The sequence below is a fragment of the Falco rusticolus genome, chromosome 5 (genome assembly GCF_015220075.1).
Source record: "Falco rusticolus isolate bFalRus1 chromosome 5, bFalRus1.pri, whole genome shotgun sequence".
NCBI lineage: Eukaryota > Metazoa > Chordata > Aves > Falconiformes > Falconidae > Falco > Falco rusticolus.
In genome coordinates, this window is record NC_051191.1 from 79,718,648 (window position 1) to 79,742,012 (window position 23,365).

The 23,365-nt window shown below is 41.2% G+C and overlaps 1 protein-coding gene across 2 annotated transcripts in view; it reads left to right on the plus strand.

Moving 5' to 3' along the window:
* The window catches only part of BORCS5 (BLOC-1 related complex subunit 5), a 78,205-nt gene that overhangs the window by 48,711 nt on the left and 6,129 nt on the right, over positions 1-23,365 (plus strand). For both annotated transcript variants that reach the window (XM_037390014.1, XM_037390015.1), the window contains exon 3: positions 7,319-7,476. In XM_037390014.1, the coding sequence (XP_037245911.1) occupies positions 7,319-7,476 (158 nt within the window). The remainder of the gene's footprint in view (positions 1-7,318; positions 7,477-23,365) is intronic.

Sequence of the window (23,365 nt, forward strand, 5' to 3'; positions counted from 1 at the left end):
TTATGATTGACTTATAGTAATTCTGTGGTGTATGCCCTTTTCTTAAGGGCGGCCTGTGTTTCTAAATCTGAGTGCATAAATTTGATGTTTCCTAACAGAGGTGTTATTTAAAAAAAAACCACACAACAACAAAACAAACAACAGAAAAACCCCACCAAAGAGCTATGCAACAAAACAAAACCAACACCAAAAAACCTATTTTGAATCTTCCAACTTTACTGAAGATGTAGTCTTTCCTTAGTCTTCAAGAATGAGAGGGGAAGTACACAATTAAAATTCAGAGCATTTCATCAATATGTGCGATTTCATCATCATCTATTTCAACATACATGTGTGATTATTTCTTTTCCATACGTCCTATTAAAGTCCTGCATGGAGAATATATGGAAATGAGCTCTCGGTCTCAGCTAATAGCAATTTGCTGCCTCCAAGCTTGTGCAAGCAGTAGTGGTCAAGAAAGAAGACTCAATCTGTAGGGATGTAATTTCATCTGTTTCTTGTACAGATCTTTTTTTGGTACTTAAGACGCCTGAAGGTACTGGCAAAACAATCTCACCATGCAAATAGCAACGAGAAAGGCGACTATGATAGCTAACCTGTGGCTGCTGAGGCCAGACTTTAGCTGACCGGACTGGGTAGCTTCTTCCCAAGAGCTTTAGAAATACTTGATGAGGCAAGTTGTGGGGTTGATCATTCTTAAATACTCTTGGAACACAGGAAAATCCCTGGAGACTTGAAAAACACTGGTGCTTTTTAAGCTAAAACTAATGGTGTCTTAATGAGGGTAAATGAAATAACTCAATGCTATTATATTAATGGTAACCATATCCACTCAAATCCAAGGAAGAATAGAAGAGCTGGAAAAGTTTTACTGTCTTGGATTAAATTTATGAAGAGGAGTTTCATAAAAAAATGAGGGTAGTAAGAGGAGAAGTTGGGAACAGCTGAAATTAAGTTGCAGGCAGCACTGGTGATGCTGAAGGGTAGGAGGGGGGAGAACATCGTAATTAAAGCGGTGTGAGGGGAGCTGTAGGCAAAGAGATATCCACACCAACAAAAAAGCAAAAAGAAACTTCTGTTAGGAGAGCATAGAGATTACAGTCTCTGGCAGTTTAAATAGGAAATTATCAGGAGACCAGAGCAGAAATTCCTTGAAAACAAATTTCTACTAACCCGTGCTTAATGAAAGCTTTTTAGATTCTCCAGAAGCTTGCTGAAGAGTTTGTGATTGTCTTCAGAGAAGAGTTTCATAAAAGCAAGATCAAGTAGTTGAATCGGCATTTGCTACAAAAGTAGCACATCATTCTTTACAAGGATGAATGAGAAACATTCACAGGAGAGGTTTTAGAAAAAAAATGGTAATGTACACAGTAATAAACCTACAGAAACAGGTACCAGAACTGGGAATGCCTCTGTAAAGTTGACAAGCTATTGCTAATCATGGTGTGTAATCTATTGCTTCATTTATCCTTGCTCTCTGGAGAAGAAGTGATATGTGCAATACACTGTAGTGTGTGCTCTTAAAAAGGGTGTTGCTGATTAGCAAAGGAGCAGCAATTACAGAAGTAACTCGATTGTTAGAGATAAAACCATTATACATTGTATAAGAATTGACTTGGCTTTTAAAGAGGGAGGTCAGGCCTCAGAGGTATTTGAAGGTGTTACAGAGGTGATCAGAGAAATTAAGCCTTGTGTGGGAGAGGAGACTGATCAGTGGGGTTCTCAAGCTTGGAAAAGATGATGGGAGAAAGCACACCCCACTGTACAGATTCTGTGTGTTACAGCACAACTGCTACAGAGTAGCAAGTGTAAAGCAAGTGAAGACAAGTTTTTCTTCACGCTGTGCATAAATAAGCATCTTATTGCCACAGGATATCGTGGAGATAAATGTATACCTTTCAAAAAGGATTAGTGCAGTTCAAGTATCATAGCTTCACTGAGCACAGTATTTTGTGCCTGAAATTTTTATTAATAACTTTGGAGGTGGGAAGGTTGTTGAAGAGGAAGAAGAACTGATAAAGAAGTTGTTTTCTCAACGTCCACGGTTGTCAAATGTTGGAAGCAGTATTCTGGGCCAGGTAGACTTCTGGTCTGATTAAATAAGGAGTTACTTTTAAAGTCTTTTGTTACATTCCACAGTAAGATTGGTTGGCTGATGACAGCAACCCTCTTTGGCCTGAAAATCAGCAACAAGACCACAGCATCATGTGCTTTGCCATCTGTAATAATAAATTAACAACTGTACCTACTGGTTTTCTTTTTGTAATGTCTGCTGTTACTGTTTGAAAAGGGGATTGACAGTGGAAATACAGAAGTTAAAAAGAATAATTAATACTTTTCAGGGTAGAAAGCACTCATGCTGGTTTTAGGATTGTCCATTAAAGCAGCAGAGCATAACTATGGTGGGTTACTGTGTTCTGTATGTATGTAGAATAACTATAGTATGTAAAGTGTTTCTTTGAGAACTTCACTTCTAGTCATAAAAATGCTTTTTAAACTAACAGTTTTCTTCTGCTCAGTAGGATGTGATTTGTTGGAAGTGTACATTGACCTGGAACCAACAAGGAGATGACTAAGTAGGAGGAAAATGGTTTTAACATGCCTCTGCTTTGCCAAGGAATATGGAAACAATAACAGATTTGTCAAGTCTGTGGGTCAGCAAGCCTTGTAGTGATGTATGGTATTTCTCTATGCACGACATACTTGGTGTACTGGGTTGTTTTTTTCTAAAGCACCATTTGGGAGCTGAAATGTGAATCTTTCTTTGTCCCAGCTGCTGTTTATCACCTCGATGGGCATGCTGTTTACTGATCAGATGTATCCAGAGTAGGTGGGAAATCTTGACTTCTCTTCATTGTGGCAGGCATATAATGTGGTCTGTCTTCTTACTTGTTGTACAGTGTAATTTGATAGCCAAGACTGCATGTTTGGCAGTTGCCAAAGTGTTTTTGGTTCTTGTGCTAAAGCTCTGCTGTAGTCGTTCTCCCATTTCCCTGTTGTTGTTTTCCCCAAGCCACGGCATCCTCCATGCCTCCTGTCCTTGTCACGCTGGGTACGTTGCATTACTCGTGTGCCAAGCAGTCTCTTCTCAATGCTTCAGACAGTGCAAAGATGATTCCTGGTGCTCTTCCTTCTTTGGAAGAGAACCAACAGCTTGAAAAATGAGTATTTAATTTAGTAAGAAATTAAAATGTCAGATGCTGTTTTCTTCCCATTTAAGAGCAAAACTGTGTTCTCGGGAGGCAGGGAGTAGTAATCACACAGATAAAATCACAGAAACACCTTTTCCTCAGTGAAGAAGAGGTAGTAGCTCAGCAGTTAGTTGTTCTGAGATGTGCTGGTGACCAGGTTCAAGTTTTGGCTGTTTTGGGAGGGCACCTGAACACTCGGTAACCTCTGTCTCTCCTCCTTTTGGCACTTGTAAGAGTGACCTAATAAGTATTTTGTTGCAACAGATATGATCTAATATCCTCTCACAAATCACATGTAGACCAGTCACTGAGGGACGGCCCTGTTCAGTGGAGAGTTCAAAGTGTGGGGCATGGCTTTAAGAAGGAAGCAGCAGTTTTCAGAAGTAAAGTTGTTTAATAATATCTGGAGGTTTGCAGTGCTAGCCATCTCCTTGCTCTAAAAATGCTCTCTCAGTGCTGAATTGCTAGAGGCTTTTAGATAATTCCCCAGCTTTCTGTTAGTACAGGAGCAAAAGACAATAGCAGTACCCTTTTTAACCCCCTGTCCTTTTCTGTGTCTCACTTTTGGCTCAGGGTTTCCCTTGTGGGTCTCAAGTTTTTCCATGGATATAGGGAAGTATGCTGCTGTCTCTCAAGTGCAGAGCTCTTGAAGGTGGTATTGCATGAAACCTGTTTGGGCTCACTGCCTGCTGCTGGGGAGAGGAGGAAGGGAAGAGATCAGGGTTGCATGGCATGGGGGGTGGGGGTCCTTTCCAGCCCTGCATCTCTCTGTTTCTAACTCTTGGGCTTCCCTGGTGAAACCTCTCCAGGATTTGAATGCTTGCAGTCTCTCTTCCGTGAAGTTTCAAGATGACTTACTGTTGTCATCTGCTCTTTTGGAGCAAAGCTCCTGGCTTACTAAAAAATGTAATTAATAAAATCATAGTCATAAAATAGCTTGGGACAGAAGGGACCTTGAATTCATCTAGTCCATGGACAGGGACACTGTCCACTAGACCAGATTGCTCAAAGCCCCATCCAGCCTGGCCTTGAACACTTCCAGGGATGGGGCATCCACAGCTTCTCTGGGAAACTTGTTCCAGTGTCTCACCATGCTCACCATGAAAAATGTCTTACTTATGTCCAATCTAATCTACCCTTTTTCAGTTTAAAACCATTGTCCCTGGTCCTGTCACTACAGGCCCTTGTAAAAAGTCTCTCTCCATCTGTCTTACAAGCCCCCGTTAAGTACTGAAAGGCCACAATAAGGTCTCCCTGGAGCCTTCTCTTCTCCAGGCTGAACAACTCCCAACTCTCTCAGCCTTTCCTCACAGGAGAGGTGTTCCAGCCCTCTGACCATTTTTGTGACCCTCTTCTGGAACTGCTGGAAGAGATTGGCGTCTGTCTTGTGCTGCATGTTAATGTTAAGAAAATGTTAATATTTATAGCACAGGTAGTAAGTAGTTACTGTGAACAACAAAAAATGGTGGTTTGACATTTTGACGATGGGGAATTTCTGCCAGGTGGAAGGCTGCGTGGCCTTTTTGATGCTGCTGTTTACTTTTTCCTTTATTGCAAGTTCAAACTCTAAGCTAAATTGTTTTCTGGCATTTTCAGCATGAGCCCAAAGGTCTTTGGAGAAGCTAATTACTTTGGCTTCTCCCTACTGCATCACCCAAAATAATACTATAGTCTATCTTCAAGCAGCATATGTTTGTTTTTTATTGCTACTCCAAACATTTGTACTGGATTGTATTTCCACCTCTGCCGCCTTCTGAAGGAATTCCAGCTGAACAGTTAACATCTCCCATCACTTGAGCCTGTGTTCTTCTGGATTGTGAATAAGAGGCTCCTTAGGGTTTATTAATTTTGCTTTTAGCATTATGTAACCTGTACAAGGTTGTAAATACCTAATATAAGTTTGAGTAGCATGTTCCTTTATAGCTCATTTTACAGTTCTTGGCCTGTTCTGCTTCAAAATTCTCATAAGCAGCATAAGTTGGCCAAAATACACATTTTATGTTAATTAAATCTCTTAAATAGAGTCTAATTTTCTTCCTCCTCTTGAAGTTGGTGAGAGATTAGTAATAGGAGAAAATTAGTTTGTTGATAGCATCATGCATTTGATCAGTGTAGAAACAGGACAACTGCCTGAGGTGTACAGTGAACTCTTTATTCCTATGCGAACATTCAACATATTAAAAGTTGACAACAGTATTTGAACATTTATCCTGACAAGATAATTTCATAGAAGATCAGAATTAACAAACTGAGGAAACACTAGGAGATGTAACATACACATTTTAAGAAAGTCTTATTTAATTCAGTGGGCTTGCTCCCAGTTAATTTTGAATATCAGCTGAAAGTAGGCCTGAAAGATTTGCAAATGATACTGTTGGACCTAAGATTTTGTTTAAGATTATTCTTTCTAAAACATTAAAAATAATTTGACTGTTGCCTAGGATTTTGAGACTAAAAGGTGAAGCATCTGTTTCCTCTCCTGACCTTGAGTCAGGCAGGGCAATTAGAGTGGGCAGCAAGTCAGTTAAACAAAATTACCTTCTTTTTTTCCCCTCTTAAGATGAGGAAAGAAGAAGGTTTGTCAAAGGATAGTTGAGAGCCTGAGAGAATAAAATGTTGAGTGTTGATGAAAAGTAAACCTACTCCATCATGTCTGATGAAGTTGCTGTCCTAGTTTTGTTTTCATTTCTGTCTACAAATGTTTCAGAGAGGTTTAACTTTGTCAAATTCATAAGATGCTTCTGACTTACATCTTGGTTTCTATCTTGTTCTTTTGTTTTGGCAAGAACTTGGTATCACCAATTGTAGCTTCCAATAGGCATGGGGGCCATCCAAAATAGTTTCCATTTCCCACTGAGGTGCATTTCTTAGAAGAACTTTTCCAATACAAATAGCTGGCATTTATTACTTTTTAATTGCTTGGTGTGATACTTGCTTACATTTGCTATTTTAATGTCTTTTCCTGTCTGTAAACTGAGAGTCCCAAAGAGCACATGCATGCAGTCACTGAATTCAGTTTACATAGCTTGACGGATGTTTTGGGAAAAGCAGATTGTGTGTATGTGCTGTTTGTCACAGATGGTGTCCCATCAAGAAAAAACTTGTACTAATGCTGAAGGAAAATGAAAGTAACTGAAATAGCAAAAAACCCCCCAAAAACATAAAAAACCAAAAAAACCCACCCAAAACAACAAGACGTTAGAGTTTAACATCATTTTTTCCAGCAGCTTTGGGCAAAGTGGTCAGTATGGCATATGTATACTTGAGCTCAGAAAAGGTTCTCAAGTTTTGCTGTGCAGGCAACAAACAATGGGCAAGAGAAAATTCTCTGTACAATTTTGTTCCTCTGGATATTTCCAGTGTCTGAGTTTTAAGTCAAATACCGTTTTTTGGTAAGCTTTTTGTGAAGCCTGGTCACGTGAGTAGGTAAGGATCTTAATTCCATGTTAAAAAAAAAAAAAAAAAAGTATATTGCTAGTCTTTGAGATTGTAAAGAAAAATCTTCATGGATGAAAGGGTTCTGAAGCTTTAAAAAAGGCAAGGTAGGCAAAACACGGACATTTCACCCCTAATAATTTCAGTGGGTAATTTTTTTATTCAGGTTTGTTTTGGAGGACCAGTGAATTTTTAGAGCTCTGGTTTTGACAGCATGGTTCTAATGAAAATAATTTGAGTCCTATGCCCATATGCGTGTGTAGATCTCAACTCCTTCCCCTTCTGGCTTACATAAATGAGGAGGGGGTTAATTTTTCACAGCTTAGAATTGTTTGTGGAGGAGAAGAAACAGGACTTGTTTTACACAGCATATTGCTGAAAGCCAGGCTGATGTACATTTAGAGTCTGTGTTTTAAGTTCTGTCAAGGAGGGCTGAGCTGTATGGCAAACTGTTCTTTGCACTGCTATAAATCCTAAACGTCCATAAATTTTCGATCCATACCCTTCCCACTTTCAGCCTTCACTAGACTATTACATTGCTGAAATCCCTTTAGCAGCCTAAGATGCTGACTTAGTTTTTCATTACCCCTAATAAAGCTTTTCTTCTGGGTTTGTACTGCTGCTTTTTGGCTTGCAGCTGAATTAGCTACATGAACCATCATATTAACTCTGATCTTTCCCTTGCCTTGTAGGACTCCTCAGTGGGCAGACCTCCCCGACTAACACCAAACTAGAGAAGCTGGACCCCCAGCAGGTGCTGCAGCTGTGTCTCCGGTACCAAGATCATCTTCATCAGTGCGCGGAAGCAGTTGCCTTTGATCAGAATGCGCTTGTGAAGCGGATCAAGGAGGTACTGCCTGCAGCATGCCTGCTTCTGGTGGGGAGGGGCTTGGGGCATCGGCTGGGCCACCTTCTGCTATGAACACTCACTGGAGGTGGCCACGGCTCACTTGAAACTGTCCACTTCAAAGTAAACCCTGTAGAGGAACATTGTGGGTGTGCACTTAAAGCAAAGTTTCCTGGCTTTCATTGTGGTTGCTGTTAGGTGGTGTGTTTATGGGTTAGTGCCTTACAATTCCTGGCCGTAAACAGCGACCGTTTGTCTGGTATGGCAAGTACTGCAAGTAACTGTTGAAGAAGTAAAAGGTGACTGGAATTTTTAAAGGTAACGTTCCTTATTTAGATCTGTATAGCATACATTTTGTTATGCTTCATGGTTAGGCTCTAATTTAAGGAAAGAAATGGATACCTGAACATCTTGTTTGGTGAGGGTAGTATTCCATTCATTTCTTTCTTCCACAGATTTGTTAGAGGTAGACTTGTTTTCGAAGTCCATAACATGCTGTCTCTTCTTTGATCCATATGGCAAAAAGGTCTTCCGGTACTGCTGTTTTTACCACTAAACCGTTATTTGAAAAATCACTGATCATCTTAAATATTCACTGAAACTGTTGGGGAGGAAATTAATTCCTGGGATGAGCATCCTGCAATTAGATTATCTTTCTCATGTGTGACTACTGATGGAAGTGGTAGGATTGCTGACATTTTTTTTAAGTCAAGACAGACTGGCATGAGAGAGGCTGCTGTTGAGGAGTGTTTTCTCACATACTCCCAGATGTGTAGACGAACTGGTGAAGGCTGCATATGTTAATAGTCCGTGAGACCAAATACCTCTCAGTGTCAAAAGAAAAATTTTTGAACAGGTGGTTAATTTTTATTCGTGCAGCATAAACAATGACCTTGATTTGTTGTTGCTCTATTGGCTTAGAGTTAAGAAAATCCCACATGACAAACTGGATAATAAATTTGATTCATGGGCTGTTTTGAGAAGCTGCTGTCATCATCGAGTTGTAAGTCCAAAATAACGTGGGAGCCGTTAAAAAGGCCTTTTTACTTTGGTGTATCAAGATCTGAGGCCAGCTATTACACAAGATGTAAAGATATTTGCAGATGTTGGTGACTCAGATCACACAATCTCAGAAATGGGATTTAATTACCAGCCTAATGACAGTGTACAGCATTAATCCAAGCAGATTGTAATTCTTTTGGCTGTTAAAGTGTGAGAGGGAATATCGACATGATTTAAAGTCATGGTAGGCGCCACCATTGCAATCTACATTACTTGGATTTGCCTTCCGTAGGGTGAGTGGCAGAGTCCCTTTCAAATTAGCTGTGGTGATGTTTTCATCCAGTTTATAAGGCTTATGATTTTCTTTTTTAATGTAAAATAAATAAAACAATGACTGATGTTGTCACTAGCTTCTTTATCACAGACTCCTCTCTGACAAAGTCTAGGAGAAATGGGGGACTCTGTAACTTGGGCAACTGACAAGTCAGTTGGGTTGTTGATTTTTTTTTTGGTCCACAACACTTAAGTAACTTCACATGCTTTCAATCCCTCTGCCAGATCTGGTGGGTTTTTACTGTTCCTTTTCCTAATAATTTTAAAATGTTTTTCTTGCATTGGCTGTTCTGCGTGTGTGTTCTGGAGGGGCCGGGTGGGACCTACTCAGCTTAAATCATTCTTTCCAAATTGTTTGGGCTCTCTTTGGTGCACTAAATTGAACCGCTGTTGACAGTTGTTGACAGCAAGGGGTGCAGCTCAGCTAGAGCAGGGTATGTCTCTCCTTGCAAGTGTAGACAAAGGAAATCACATTTGGCTGCACCCATTTGTCAGCAATGATTTAGTTTTGCCATGTAGACAAAGCTAACTGTTGGTAAAGAGTAAAAATGGAAGGGAAAATGAAGTGTATTGTGGAAAGCCTTGTGTGTGCATGAGCTGACAGTAAATTCTTTTACCTTTATTTTAGTAGTTGTATTTCCCTTTTCCTTTCTTTAACACTGTAAGCGTTGAAGTATGTTTCTTCTGATAACATACTTATGAAGTGACTGATGGTTTTAACTTTCATAGAAAACGCTGGTGAGCTTCAGTCCCCAATTTCCTACCATTTGTCTGAGGTATGTTCACTTTTCAGACTGCCACTGACTGTACTTGGTGTAGTAATAGTCCTGCTGTATAGTGTGCTACAGTCATACTGGCTGCAGCCAAGATATTTTATGTCTTTCTGTGACAAAGTGTCCCAGAGCAAATTATCTTTTGCTCATTGTCTGTGTGGCCAGAAAAAAGTTTCCTGGTTTCTGGCAAAACTCAAAAGTACTGTTGTAAATGTTTTGGTCCTTGATAACTCACAGTTGACTGTGGTGGTTTGTAAATCAGTGCACAATTTAAATTAAAATGGTTCTTAATAAGAAAGAGAGTAAGTTAAGGAAAACAAAAAACTTTGCATGACTAAGTTACTGCAGATCTGAGCAGACCCATCTGTGCGTTCCCTTACTTTGGGGACCAAAACGGTCAAGCTTTGTTCTCCATCCCATTTCACAGTTTAGCCGGAATGTCTTTATGGTGTGCTGTCTGAATCAGTATCTGCTCCTAAAGGTAGAACCTGTGCAGCTTCCAGCTTGCTGTTCATTCTCTAGGCGAAATAAATTTACCCGAGTGTTTCTTTGAAGGGAAAAGAATTGAAGCTGTGATTGAGGGTAGGTGACTCAACTGCCCCTCTTCAGCAGTTACACTTACTCGTACCTGAACTGTTGGTTTTGGAATGGACTTATTTTTATGACAATAGGTTTTGTCTTTGTTGCAAAAAAAAATAAAAAAAAGGACGTGCTTGCATCTTCTTAGGGAAAAATAACCACTATGCATTAAATGTTATGTTTCATATTAATTTTTGGCAGCTGACTCGCCATCTGTTGCAATACTACATTAATTCCAGGACAACTGAAATATTTAGGATTCCTTTTAATTTTTTCTTCTTATCAGTTTGAAAAACAACAGAACAGCAGTTTGGGATTTATGTATGTGTTAATTCAGGGTTATGGCATCTCACAAAATTTGACAGTTTTCAAGCAAATAGCCTGTGTGCAGCATTTTCTGAGTAATTTGTCTGTGCCTTGGTATTTTGTAGGATGAAAATTTTTAGCTTACTGGATGAATCACCGCATTATTGACTTCTGGGGGCATTCTGTTCAGATGGGCCTGGGAACAGAATCTAGTTTGTCTGCTGATGGTATGTTGGACCCATGTGAGCTTGTTATATGTATATGCTAGGAAAAAGGTGCATTTTTAAAACCCAGTAGGCAACGTGTTATGCTGAGATATAAAAGGCAATTATAGCTAGTTAACAGGTTAAACTGATCTTACTTGCACCTTGGAGCTTTTGCCACAGAGCTTTTAATAATGGGGACAGAGGTGGCAACGTGCCTTATGGAGAACGTGATATATCAAGCTAAAAATCACAGGGGTAAACCATGACTTGGTGAGCAGGGATAAAACAGTCTCAGTCTGCCTGCTTTGGGGGTGTTACATGTTTAAATAAATAAATAAATAAAAAAATTGCAGTATCTATCAGCGTGAGGTCAAAAGAGCTCAATTGTGGTGGTTTCTCTTTGTTTCTGTGGTGGGTTTAGGGTCCTACCTGTAGACAGGAGTGCAGGAAGGGGCCTGGGAAGCAGGACCACAAGTAACAATCAGTTAGCTGAAAGGAACGTGCTCGAGCTTGTGGGCCACAAGCCCTGGTGATAAGGGACATGAGAAATTACTGAAGGGTATAGAAACAGGGACTAAGTATGAAGCTGAGACTATGCAAGGAATAAGGCGGTCGGTTTGTCAGCTTGCTCAAGGACGTGGTGCAAGAACTGCAGACATTGTTGTCTTTAACTATTGCTGAATTGCTAAATATCTAGCGTGAGATCTTTGTGCGAGTTGCCACATAGTTGTAGAATATGCAAGTTTTTGGACCAATCAGAATAAGATGTAACAATTGCTTGTGTGTATATAATCATGCTATTAGGCTAATTAAAGTGACATTTGCTTGCATCAAGCTGTGTCTCGTCTCTCAATCACGGCACAGGAGGTTTTAACTTGCTGCATCCCATATCTGTCTCTGTCATGACAGTGATATAGATCTCGGTGATACCTAGTTTGCAGTTTGGGGCAGCTCCAGCTGCTCTTTGGTTTATGAGAGCTGCATGTGCTCTCTTCACCACAAATGTCCACCTCAGTTTTGTGATCTGTAAAATGGGAGATTTCTGCCAAGATTAGTTTGAAGGCAAACATTGACCAGTGCTAAATACTAGGTAAGATTTGTGTGAAAGAAGGAAATGAAGCAAAGGGAGGGATACTTTATATTAAATCCTTATCAGTGGAGGATATCTGCTTTGGGTGGCAGGGAGAGAATGTGGAGAGTAATGTCATAGGGGATGATGAATAACAGTGAATGGGAAACAGGGAAGTAGTATAGCTAGAAGTTGGGCAACAGCTAAATTTTCAGAAAGCACTCCTGATTTTGTGTGCTTCCAAAATTTTCTGGTTTCAGTGCCTTAAAGATTATTTTTCGTGTACAAGGTGCTAAGCTTTCAAAAATCGCATCTTTCAAAATGTCTGAAGCTGAGTATCCAAGAATTTCTAGTCACACTTGAAGATTTAGGCCTAGCTTCTTTCTGTGAAAGCAAAAGGGAAGCTGAAAGCCATCTAAGCTCCTTTCAAAGAAGCTTTGAATGAAAAGATCTTCAGCATTTCTTATTAGACTTCCAATACTGGCAAAAGGGATGTGCTACTCAAAAGGCAAATGTCATTCCTAGACAGACTGCTTAAAATGTATTTGAAAGTGGATTATTGGAAGGACTCCTATGCTTTGCCTTAAAAACAAACATCGATGCAATGTTACCGGTAGCTTTTATGCTGTAGGAACTCCAGACAATAGTTTTGAAAACCGAACACTTTTTACAATACAAAATGAAATTGAAAATACCTCAGTCTAAGCTGGTGCACGCCTATGGGGGAAGCCGCCCCCCCCCCCCCCCCCCCACCCGATATGTTCAGACATAACAAACATTAATTTTATGTTCTTAACTGTTCTTAATAGTTAAACAACTTTTGTCCAGGCAGGCATTAATACCAGTAATTGGTTTGCTATATAGCAAATTACAGTACATGGCTTTTTTCATACCTGTAAATTCCGCTATGGGAATAGCTCATTATTTTGAACAAATATTCCAGAAGATGTGTATGGTTTTCTTTTTTATTTGTTTGTTTTGTGTTCTTTCTTTACCAGCTTGCTGCAGAAAGTAATTGTAATGGGCTTCTCTAGTATGTAGTTAAGATGTCTAGAAATAAATCCCTTACTATTTGGCAAGTAAACAACATTTGAAGCCACACATACACTGCATAGTGTTTCCCAATATCTTTCAGCTGTTTAAAATTATGCATAGGAGTTAAATCATTATTTTCTATAAGCAGCAAGTTTAGTGCATTTGACAGACTAACAAGAAAAGCACTTTTAAACACAAGCTTTATATACAAGCACATTTTAGCTTATCCCATGCATTTAAGACTCATAAATTGTGATTCAGCCACTCCTGTCACCACGTGTGATGTAAAACATGCCCAGTAATTTGGGGATTTAGGAATTTCAGTTTATTTTTTGTGAATGTCTTGTGGCTTTTTGACCTTTATCACAACTACGTTGTTTCCATGACATTGAGATTTATTTTATCAAAGAGACCTGTCACCTAGTGGCAAAATGTGCTGGGGAATGTGGCCTGCAGAGGTCATCAACACAGGTTTGTTCCACCCTGAGGGAAGGGTGGGTTTGCTATGGTAGGGGCTGTGGCTTTGAACCCCTCTCATTAGAAGAGAGAGGGCTGGCAGGGGTAGCAACACATTGTAAAGGTTTGATATTCCCTGGTGCAGATAAAAGGGCAAAGTACTTTGAAGGTGGTGGTAAAGGGAAAAGGCTTAAGTGCAGGAGGCTGTTCCATCACCAGGAATGAATGAATCCTGGGCCAGAAACCTTGGAAGGACATTGCCTGGCTGGGGACTGGTTTGATGCAGTGCATCCAATTGCACCCATTAACCAGGGCTCAGGGTGTGTATCTGCTGCAAGCACACTTCGTTTCTACTGTGTGATGCACCACAGTCACTTTTCTTAGCCCTGTCTGTCTCTGAGCAGAAAGGTTTGGAGTGGTTGGGATTCGCCATGCTTCGGTCACAGTGTCCCTTCAGAGAATGGAGTTAAGGGGGAAGTTCTGTGGAGGTGGTTTTTGCTTGATCTTTGGTTTTGTTTGGTTGAGTACTCTGCTGAGCAAGACGTTTGTTGCCATTCCTGTTACTTATGGTTTCCCTGTAGGTGATACCAAAACTGAGTTTCTGAAACTTGTTTTCAGCAGACATTCAAGACTCAGTCATGAGAATGATGCACCTTCTGACTAAACTGAATTAGGCCAGCAAAACATGAATGGCCTTACCAAGTCCAAAGTGCTTCTTCAACTTCAGGGCTTTGCTTCAAGGTCCATGTGCTCATACGGATCAGACCACTAAGTTACCTTTCGTTCCATTGAAAGGAAGGGCTCAGAGGATCAAAAATAAGCCTGTTAAACCAAGGCTGGCAAAAGGAAAAAGAGAGACGTGCTTAGTTTTGACTCAACATATAAAGACTTTCCAGATGAGTCCGTGTTAACTTGCAAGCAAAACTGAACCTTTTGGTTCACAGATTTAAATTAGCAATGCCCCAAATCCAGAGAAAAAGGCCTGAGAATTCTTGGAATGTAGTATTTCTGAAACGAGGAAGAACCTGTGTTGAAATCCCACTTGTATTTTTAAGGAGTTTAATGCCACACTGCCATGTTTTTCAGAAAAGCTAGGGAACGTAGTGTTCTGTGAAGTAATCGGTACCTTAAATATAGTCTTTGGCCTCTTGGAATTAGGAGATTGATGAGGACTGTGGCAGTCTATCAGGCTCTTTATTTCTTCTCTCTTCTGTGATGAAGTGTTATGTATAAAGACTGGAATCTTAACTCAGCCGGCACCATCATGCAGAAATACACATGCAGCGTTGTTAAACTGGAAGGTACATTCATGTCTTTTAGTTATCTTGCTCATTTTTCTCCAGCCTGACATGCAAGTAGCTTGAATTCTCAAGTGGTGGGATGATGTCTTAACAAGCCAGCATCAAAATGGGAAAAAGCTTTTGAAAAGTTTCACAATTGTTACTGTTAATACATAGCATTGATGTCTTGCTGTGTATGCCTGAGGCAGATGGCCAGTGCTCTGTTGTACATGAACTTTATGATGTGATCTAGCAGTTATTAAGGAAGAGGAAAGATTGCTTGCCCTTGTGATGGCCTGAAATCTGTTGCGTTAACATGCACTGCTTCATTTGGTGCCATAAAAAAGACCAGTCCCTTGCTCCTAGAATATACGTGAAATCAGTCCAAACATGTTCCCTTCTCCTGTGCTTTGGTTTCATATCACATTTTGAAAAAAGGTCTAAATTGGAACCCTTTCCACCACCAAATTTCCAAGGAAGACCAGAAAATTAAACAAGCACCTAGCAGTCAGAAAGGTTTGTATTACTATAGAATTTAGGTGTTTAAGAGACTAACACTGAAGATCAGAAGTCTAGTATGCTAAGCCTTATATTAATGCTTTCGTAAGGATTAGTGCATGGAGTTTATGATTATTAGGTGCCAGAAGGAATGGAATTAATTTTCTTCTCGCAGCTTGAATAAACTAAGACATTTGGTTTCTTTTTCTAGCCTTGTTTTCTACAGGTGGAAAACCCCCCCAAACAGCAGTAACCAACTCCCCCTCCCCCCAGTACTGTAGATCTTCAGTATCTTCTAATAGGAAAGTAGTATTGAAGTCCATTCCAGGGTTAGCAGACTTGATACTGAATTTGGGCATGAAACAGATCTGAGGTACAAAGCAAGCATCCCCCTGGATTGTGTGACACAAGGTAGTCCCACAAGAAACAGGAACATACTGAATTCTGTTGCACAAGGCTGAGAGGGGATCTTGTCTGACACGCTGTGTGCAGTTCTCATTGTGTTCAAGGGAGGTGAGTGTCTAGTACAACCGAAGGGCTGTAAGGATGCCTGGAGAGTGGAGAACCTTGGGGAGGAACCTGGAAAAACTTTACTTGTTTGACTTAGTCAAGTGAAGACCAAAAATGGTACGATTTCTCTTTCTAAATATGTCTGGGGTTAATGTAGATTGTGAATGGTCTTCTCCCTCCCTGCTGGATTGTGTTGATACAAAAAAAGTCATTTTACAGACTTTTGTTCTTAACGGTTGCCTCCTATTTCAATGTTGAGTTGAAATTTTCAAGGTGTTTACCCCTTAGTGAGAGTTGGGGTGGAGGAGGTGTCAGGAATGTTAGCTGAAAGCTGTTCAGCAGTTTGATGTTCATTTTAGATAGATTAACCAGTATTATTTGCAAATATTTGGAGTTGCATTGATGACTTAAAGACGCAAAGGTGGTAGGCTGGGGGAGTGGGGTTGACCTTCTGTTAGCAGCTGTATAATTAGCATTTTGATAACAATCAGATGTCATCTCTGCAGAGATGACTTTGTGTTGAAAGTATTACAAAGCCTTAGTGCAAGTAATCTGTCAGTCTTGCTTTTTATGAAGGGCAGGGTTTCCTTGATGTTTCTGTACCATTGGGGCATGAATCTTTCTGTATGAGAACATTATTAGCTATTATTTCAACACTGCTCTAGAGGTATGAAACATATAATTTACTAGTAATTAATTTGTGTGGGCGTTGTTCCTGACTGGATGTGTCATCTACCTCTGGAAGCCTGGATAAAATGCTGAATTATAGTATGGTAGAACACCCTGTAATCAGGTGTATGAACTGTGCCAAACTGTGGTGTAGTGGACAAAAAGTATGATTTTTTTATTTTTTTTTACCAGAAGAGAAAGTGAGGTATTTGAAGAGCAATTGCTGGTACTGGAAAACTATCTAAAAGATAACCCAAGTCAGATTAATTTCAGCTGAAAAAGGTGCTCAGATAGTTGTTCTAAAACAAATCAACATTACAGCAGTATATGGCAAGGAAATGATCAGAGTTTTTAAGGTCAGAAAGGATTCTGGAGTCATAGCCTTTCCATTTGCTTAATCCAGTCCATAGAATTTAATTCTTGATTATGCCTGACCTAAGCTACATGAGAACTGAAGATGAACTATTTACTTTTCCATTTTGAATTTTTCTGCCAGGTCATAGTGTAAATTTTCAAATGCCTTCTCTCTTTTGATCAGTTTGTTCTAAAGATCCATTTGTAGACATAAATGAGGAGAGAGAAATATTCAGCCTTCTGTGCAACTTGAAGGTATTGCAGCTCAATATGATAAAAATGAATGTTTAGAGTGGATTAGTTTCCACTACTCACTCACTGAACTTCTGTCAGGATCATTGGTGGCGGTATGTACACTTGTTACTGTATTTTTAACAATAGTCTATAGCCTCCGAAGAGCTTGCTATAGAAAGTACGTACAGTGCTCAGGATTTCATTGAGGCTTTTGTGAAGCTGGAGACTTACTACCAGATGTTGGGACCTCCTGAAAAGTGCTGGGACATTTGAACTTCAGCACTGTGGAAGCATGGTGGAGTCCGCCTTGAAAGTAGCTCTTCTGGGAATGAAGGAGTAGATCCTCCCCTTCTAATCATCGCTGGGATGTACTTGGCTCATTTAGCATTCTGTTTGAACATGAAAGAGCTTATGTAGAGCTTTAAAAAGATCTTTCAGAATTTTTTCAAATTATCAATAGATAATATTGTTAGAGCTGACGTACTTTTTGAGTTTCCCTGGTGAGAAGTTGATTTGGATTTTCATAGGAGAACTGTGGCTGTCTGGGAAAGGGCAAAAGCTTCATGTGGGCTGTCAGATGTCCAGAAATCCCTGACTCTTGACTGCTGGGTGTGTCTCACGCTTCAGCCTTCTTGCACGTGTACCATCTGCACAGCACATGAGAGGTAGGTCTGGCGCAACTAGATGTGCTGGACTGCCTGTGTAATTGTGGCAGGGTGCTTGAACCCATCTGTCTGCAATTGCCCAGACAAAAAGAAGCGAGACTCCTAGATAATCCTTTTGCCTCTTCACAGACTATAGGAAATGGTTAAAACTCAGCTCCTTTGCATTCCCTGAGAACAGATTTAAGAGCTTTTTCTTTGCAATTAGTCTTCTCTCCTAGAAAATGCTTTCTTCTAGTGTATCAAACCCTGACTGCATGTGGCAAAGATGGCATCCCCTTTTGAAAAATTTTGAAAGACTTTCTGTAGAGCGTCTGGAAGAGAAGACCTATAGCTGTCAGGTCCCAAGTGTGAAGCTGAAAATAGTATCATTAGATCAGATGCCTTGCAAATGTAATGATGCTGGCTATTTTAGATAACATATTTTTAGTCTGAATTGAGAACGTTGGTGTGTTCTCAGAAATATCGCATTAATGTTAGTGGCCATCCCTTTTCAAAATCTTATTTTTGATAGGAAAACCAACTGGCTTAAAGCTAATCATTCTGGCATGTTGAAAGCACAGAACTGAAATTTATGATTAAATAAAGCCCGAAGGGTAAAGAACATTTGCAGGTTCTGTTGTCCTATAATATTCAAGCTCTGGCTGGATATAGGAGTGTTCTGAATGAATAATATGGCAGCAGTGTATCAGGAAATGAGGGAATTGAAGGCTGTGTTTTGTAGCAAATTCTTAGGTAGCTGAAATAAGACTTGTGCAAGTTATCATTTAGGCAACAGATCACTCTGTAACAGATACAGATTTTTCTTCCTCCAGGAACAGCTAATTAAAGACAGGCTAGGAGTTTCTTCTTAATTTCTGTGGAGTTGTACTCCACAAAAGAGAGGTTTTGTGAGGATGTTGCACACACAGGCTCATTAATCCTATGTATTGTCTGGGTGTGGTTTTGTTATTTATTTTTCTTAAACTTTATCATTTAGGAAAGGTACAGAAGCATTTCTAATACTTTGACTGTAACACAACATTTCTTAGTCATGATAAATTTTGGAGATTACTTTTTAGGTGGATGTAGATTGTTCTACGAAAGCAGCAATTGAAAGCTCCAAAAAACTGCTCTTACTAGTTGAAGTCAATGAAGTAGAAGTTGCTATAAAGTTTTCTTGATGACAGTTTAGAAAACTTACTGATAAAATCAGTTAATCATCACACCCCCCCCCTGCCTAGAGTCTTCTTGTGCATTTAAAAGTCTGACACAACCACAGCAAACACCGGGTTAGGATGCAGGAACATGTGCAGTGGGGAGAGATGGTGCTTCTCTTTGCATGGTGGTCGTTCCTCTTCTGTGACTGTCAGACTGACAGGTCAGTCCAACAAGCTGATGGGGCAGAAGACCAAACCACTGAAGAAGGGGGAGCCCAGGAAGACCAAACTTGTTTTCTTCTCCCCCACTGACGTAGATGCAGAACTGAGCCCGTGATCATGCAGCTAATTTGGAGGAGGAGGGTGGGACTGCTGCTTTGCAGCCTGAGGTTGCGTTGGCTTTTGTGTAATGTGAAACTGTGCCCTGAGTTTCACTTGCTTATGTTATGGTTTAGCTGTTTTGAGAGAGAAAGATGATAAGTAGCTGTGGTGTTGAAGGGAATATAAGTAAATAAAGTCCAGTAGAACAAGACTGTGATACGAGATGTATCCAAGCTGGAGAGCTGGCTATAGCATCTACAGCACCAGATTCCAGATGGCTGCTGGTTGTTGGGCTTTGCTGTCTATCTTCTCCCACCTCTGTGAAGTGGGTCCCCGCTTTTTCAAGTGCTTGGAGGTCGACTGGTTCATTAGTGCTGGGCGAGAGGTAGGTATTGTTTTAATTGCAGCTTTAGGACTCTTTTTTTAGCAACAGTTAGTGATAGCAGTCATAACTTAAGCTTGGGGGACTGCCAGTTGGCAGAGGGATGCTGGTAGCTCTCAAGCAGGGAAGGCTCGAGCTGGAGCTGCGAGGGAAACGTGGGCTGCAGAGGTCAGACTGTGTGGCAGCAGCAAACGTATCCTCTCCAATAACACAATATGCAGGAAAAGATTTACATGAAGGTGGAAAAGCTAATTTCAAGAATGAACCCTCTTATTCTTTTGGATTCTGAATTCTTTTGTGCAACCCAAGGCCTCCCAAAGTAGTTAAGTCTTGATGTTGCAGGTGCAGCGGCCTATCTTATACTACCAGGTATCTACTATAGCTCTAAGGGACCACGTATGGATTTAGCTGTAGGTCTTTTGAAGTAAAGGCCCTGATGTACCTATTGATATCAATGTTACTAAAATTCTGTGTTAGAGCCAGTTAAAATGGTTACTCTTCGTTCTCTAACTTGACTGTGATCTGTGCGATGCTTAGACAGAATGACCCTTGGCAATTCTTTCCAGCAATAACAAATTACAGAGGGAGTAAAAGGAATATTTTGGCATGGGATTCAGTCTTGGATGTGAAAAGCAAAACTTAAACACAAATTAAAATTGTTTACCTGGCAGTGGCGTTAGAGGAAGGGTACACGACAGATGCTGAAGAGAGGGACGTGGGATCCTTGGCTGGGTGACTCTTGTTTTCACTACCCAGTAAGCTTATCGGTTACCAGTGTGTGGAATGAGTGGGAGAAACAGAGGATGTTCCCATCATCAGGAAGTCATCACGATCTATTGTGCTAACTTTGCGTGACATTATCAAAGAGAGAGGGGAAGAGGGAAAAAAAAAAAGCCATTCACTGAGCACATTTCTTTTCAAGCAGTACAGAAAGAGGAGCTGTCTTCAGTTTTAAGTGTGTTGATTGAAAAGTATTTTCACACCAGCACATCGTGACTAATATTGCATGCAGTCATGTTACCGCCTGTCACTTTCTGATGTGGTTTTTGTGCAGCTGTAGGAAGGAGTTCATTTAACTCCAGCCAGGCACCTGACAACGTGAAGGCAGAGGCCGCTTGTGCTCGGAGCACAGTTCTAGCAAGTGAACTTTCTGGAATAAGGATTGCACCTTAACTGCTGTGTTTTTTGAGTGGCAGCCATAGAGGATGGGAGCTGGCAGCAAATCATTAGGGCAGAGGGACACAGGACAAGTGGGTGTCTATGTGAGCTCTTGAAGGCTGTTGCTGAGTGGGGGGGAACAAAACTGCTTGGCTCATTGGCATTTTAAGAAGGGAGTGGAGAAGCTGGAATGACACAGCATCCTCTTACGAGATATATTTGTTTTGTTATGGATGTCAGCGGTGCCTCTCTAGAAACCTGATTCCAAGTTTAATGAACTTCTGATTGCATTTGCTTGTTCTGCAACAAGGGGAAATGTGTCTAGCTACAATTTTCATTCTCAATCATTGAACTAACAAGATGTGACCTCTGTTTCCAAGAGCTCAGGACATTTACATGTCCATAACAGAGGCATCGTAACACCATGCCAGGTAAGAGGTATACATAGGGTACTGGTTTGTTTTCAGCATGGACTCTTGAAAAGAACTGGGCAGTGTCCAGTGCTGACCTCAGTCTTTTTATGGGCTAAATTAATGTCTTTATTCTTCTTGGCAGTGTGGGCCAAGAAGAATTTTAAAATGAATGCAAGAATTTGTGGTGTGTAAGATGTCTGAAAGTACCCTCAATTGTTTTTGTGTTCCATCAATGTGTGTTACAAATAAGCCTGTATAATGCAGAGGAGAGGCTGCGAGCCCTTACTGGTTGACAATGTGAATGGTGCAGCAGGAGGGGCTGTGCTGGGGCCCTTTTAAGTGGGGAAATACCCATCTTGCACTGTTGTTGGAAGTAATTACGAATCTGTTTTCATTTGAAGAAAGAAAAGCTCAGTAGATGTCATTTCATGTTTAAAATGTGAAGCTGAGGCATAAATTAGTGTCCTGCTGCTTCTGATCCATGGAGGAGTCGTGAGCTTTGAAGCAGACACAGACCCAAATTCTGAATGTCACTGGCTGTACAAAAAAAGTACATTGTGCTGGAAGGTGAGTTTTAGGCTTGTCTGCTTGTATGATACTATACTCAAAAAAGAAAAACTGAAAAAACTCTAGTGTCCTTTTCAATGTAGGAAGGGGAAAGAATCCTGTCCTCTACTGTGGACATGCCCAGCCTCAGGTTTGCTGCTTTAACAGGAGGAATTCTTTTTTGGAAGAAATAAGATGTGCATTGGGACCTTTCACCCCTTGACTGAGAACACATCTTTTTTCCTCAAGACCAGGCTGGGCAGAACCTCTTGCTTTGACAAGAGCTAGGACCCCGACGTTGCATGCTGGGCTCTGTTCCTCTGCTTTTGTTCTGTTGCTTCTGAACAGGCTTCAGGTCCAGTCTTCTAACTCTCCAAACTCTTCTGTACCTGTAAGCTGAGGATGATGACAGCTTACTCAGTGGTGGAGTCTGAAGGAGAAATAGGTGGTGGTGAAGCCTCAGTGGTGGTGGAGTCATCAAGGGCCTGGTGGCAGCACACCTTTACATCTGTTGTGGCTTGTGGGTGTGGGGTGGTGACCTGCCGATGGGGCAGTTGCCCGCAGCTGTAGCAGCCTGGCACGGCAGGAAGCTCGAAGCAAGCAGAGCAGAAACAATGGCTCAGATAAACACTTTCAGATGGTTGTAGGGCAGTGGGAGTGCTGCTGGCTCTGCGGTGTCTCTCTGGGCTTTCCCAGAGAGCTTCTCAGCCAGGGATGGGCAAGAAGGTTGAGACCGGAGTGTTTTCCAGAAGAGAATGTGGCAGGGCCTCGTGTTATTGAGGTGTGAATTGCTGGGGACTGCTCAGAGAAGGCAAATTCACTCATCTGACCCTGGGGAGTGTCTTGAAAATCACAGACTGCCTTGGCTGCAGGCAAGGGGAGCAGACTCTGCCTAAGCTCCCCTTCTCCAGATGCTTTTTATTGCTACTGTATGGAATTAAGTACTTGGGAATTAAGCAGATTCTCATGGGCATTCCCTGTTCACTGCAGATTCCGAAAGGACAGTTTTAGTCTCTCTGGTGGCTCTGTAGGGCTGACCCTCTGAGTCCTGCCACTGAAGGCTCCACGTGAGTGCCAGAGGAATGGGACTGCCTGCCAGGAGAGGTAAAAGCACAAGGTCTGGCACTGGAGGAGGTTGCTCGGAGCGGGGGGAGGCAGGAAGGATGTAAGTGTGTATTTAGGCCTGCTTCAAGAAAAGCTGCAAAGAGGCATTGGCATTTACATACAGGAGTTAACACGTAGCTCTTTCTTTTTTTTTCTTTCCAAGTTAAAAAGACCAGGTTCAGTCTGAGTGAAAATTGACCTTTCCTCACAGTTGCTCAGCTTCAGCCCTCCTTGCTGTGTTGCTGGCCGTGCAGCTGCTGTGGCCTCCTGCAGCAGGCAAACTGGAATGCTAGGTGTAGAGAAACCATAGGAAACGCTCACTTCCACCCTTTCTCTTATTTGTGAGGCAGCTTTTTTTATAGCCATTGTGAATGTGTCCAAAAGTAGCAAAGAGCTTGGAAGGCCACACTGCATTTCATCTTCCTTTTGCGGGTCAGCTTCTCCCCAGGTTCCCCTCCAGTAAGTGGACATAACTGGTATTTACACAAGGATCCTAAAAGTCAACAGATAGAAATAATTGGAATGGAGAGAAAAGGGGGCCTTTGGGGTGTTTTTTTCTTGGTGGTTTGTTTTGTTTTGTTTGTTTTTTCCAGAGCTTGGTATGTGTGAGCTTTGCCTCTTGCGTATCACTGTGAGGCCACGTGGAGAACCTGCCTGTTGAGGAGAACCTCAGCACCAGAGGAGGTTTCTGCCTGGGTCCCTGTGCTGCTCAGTTTAATGAGGCATGCTGGCTTTTGGCAGGTTTCCGACTGGCTGCCACTCCACGCCACTGTCTCTCATTAGGTAGGATGGTTTTAGGCGCTGGATTGAATTTACTTCCATCCACGCAGACCTGGTGGTGGTCTGCTTTTTACACACTCCAA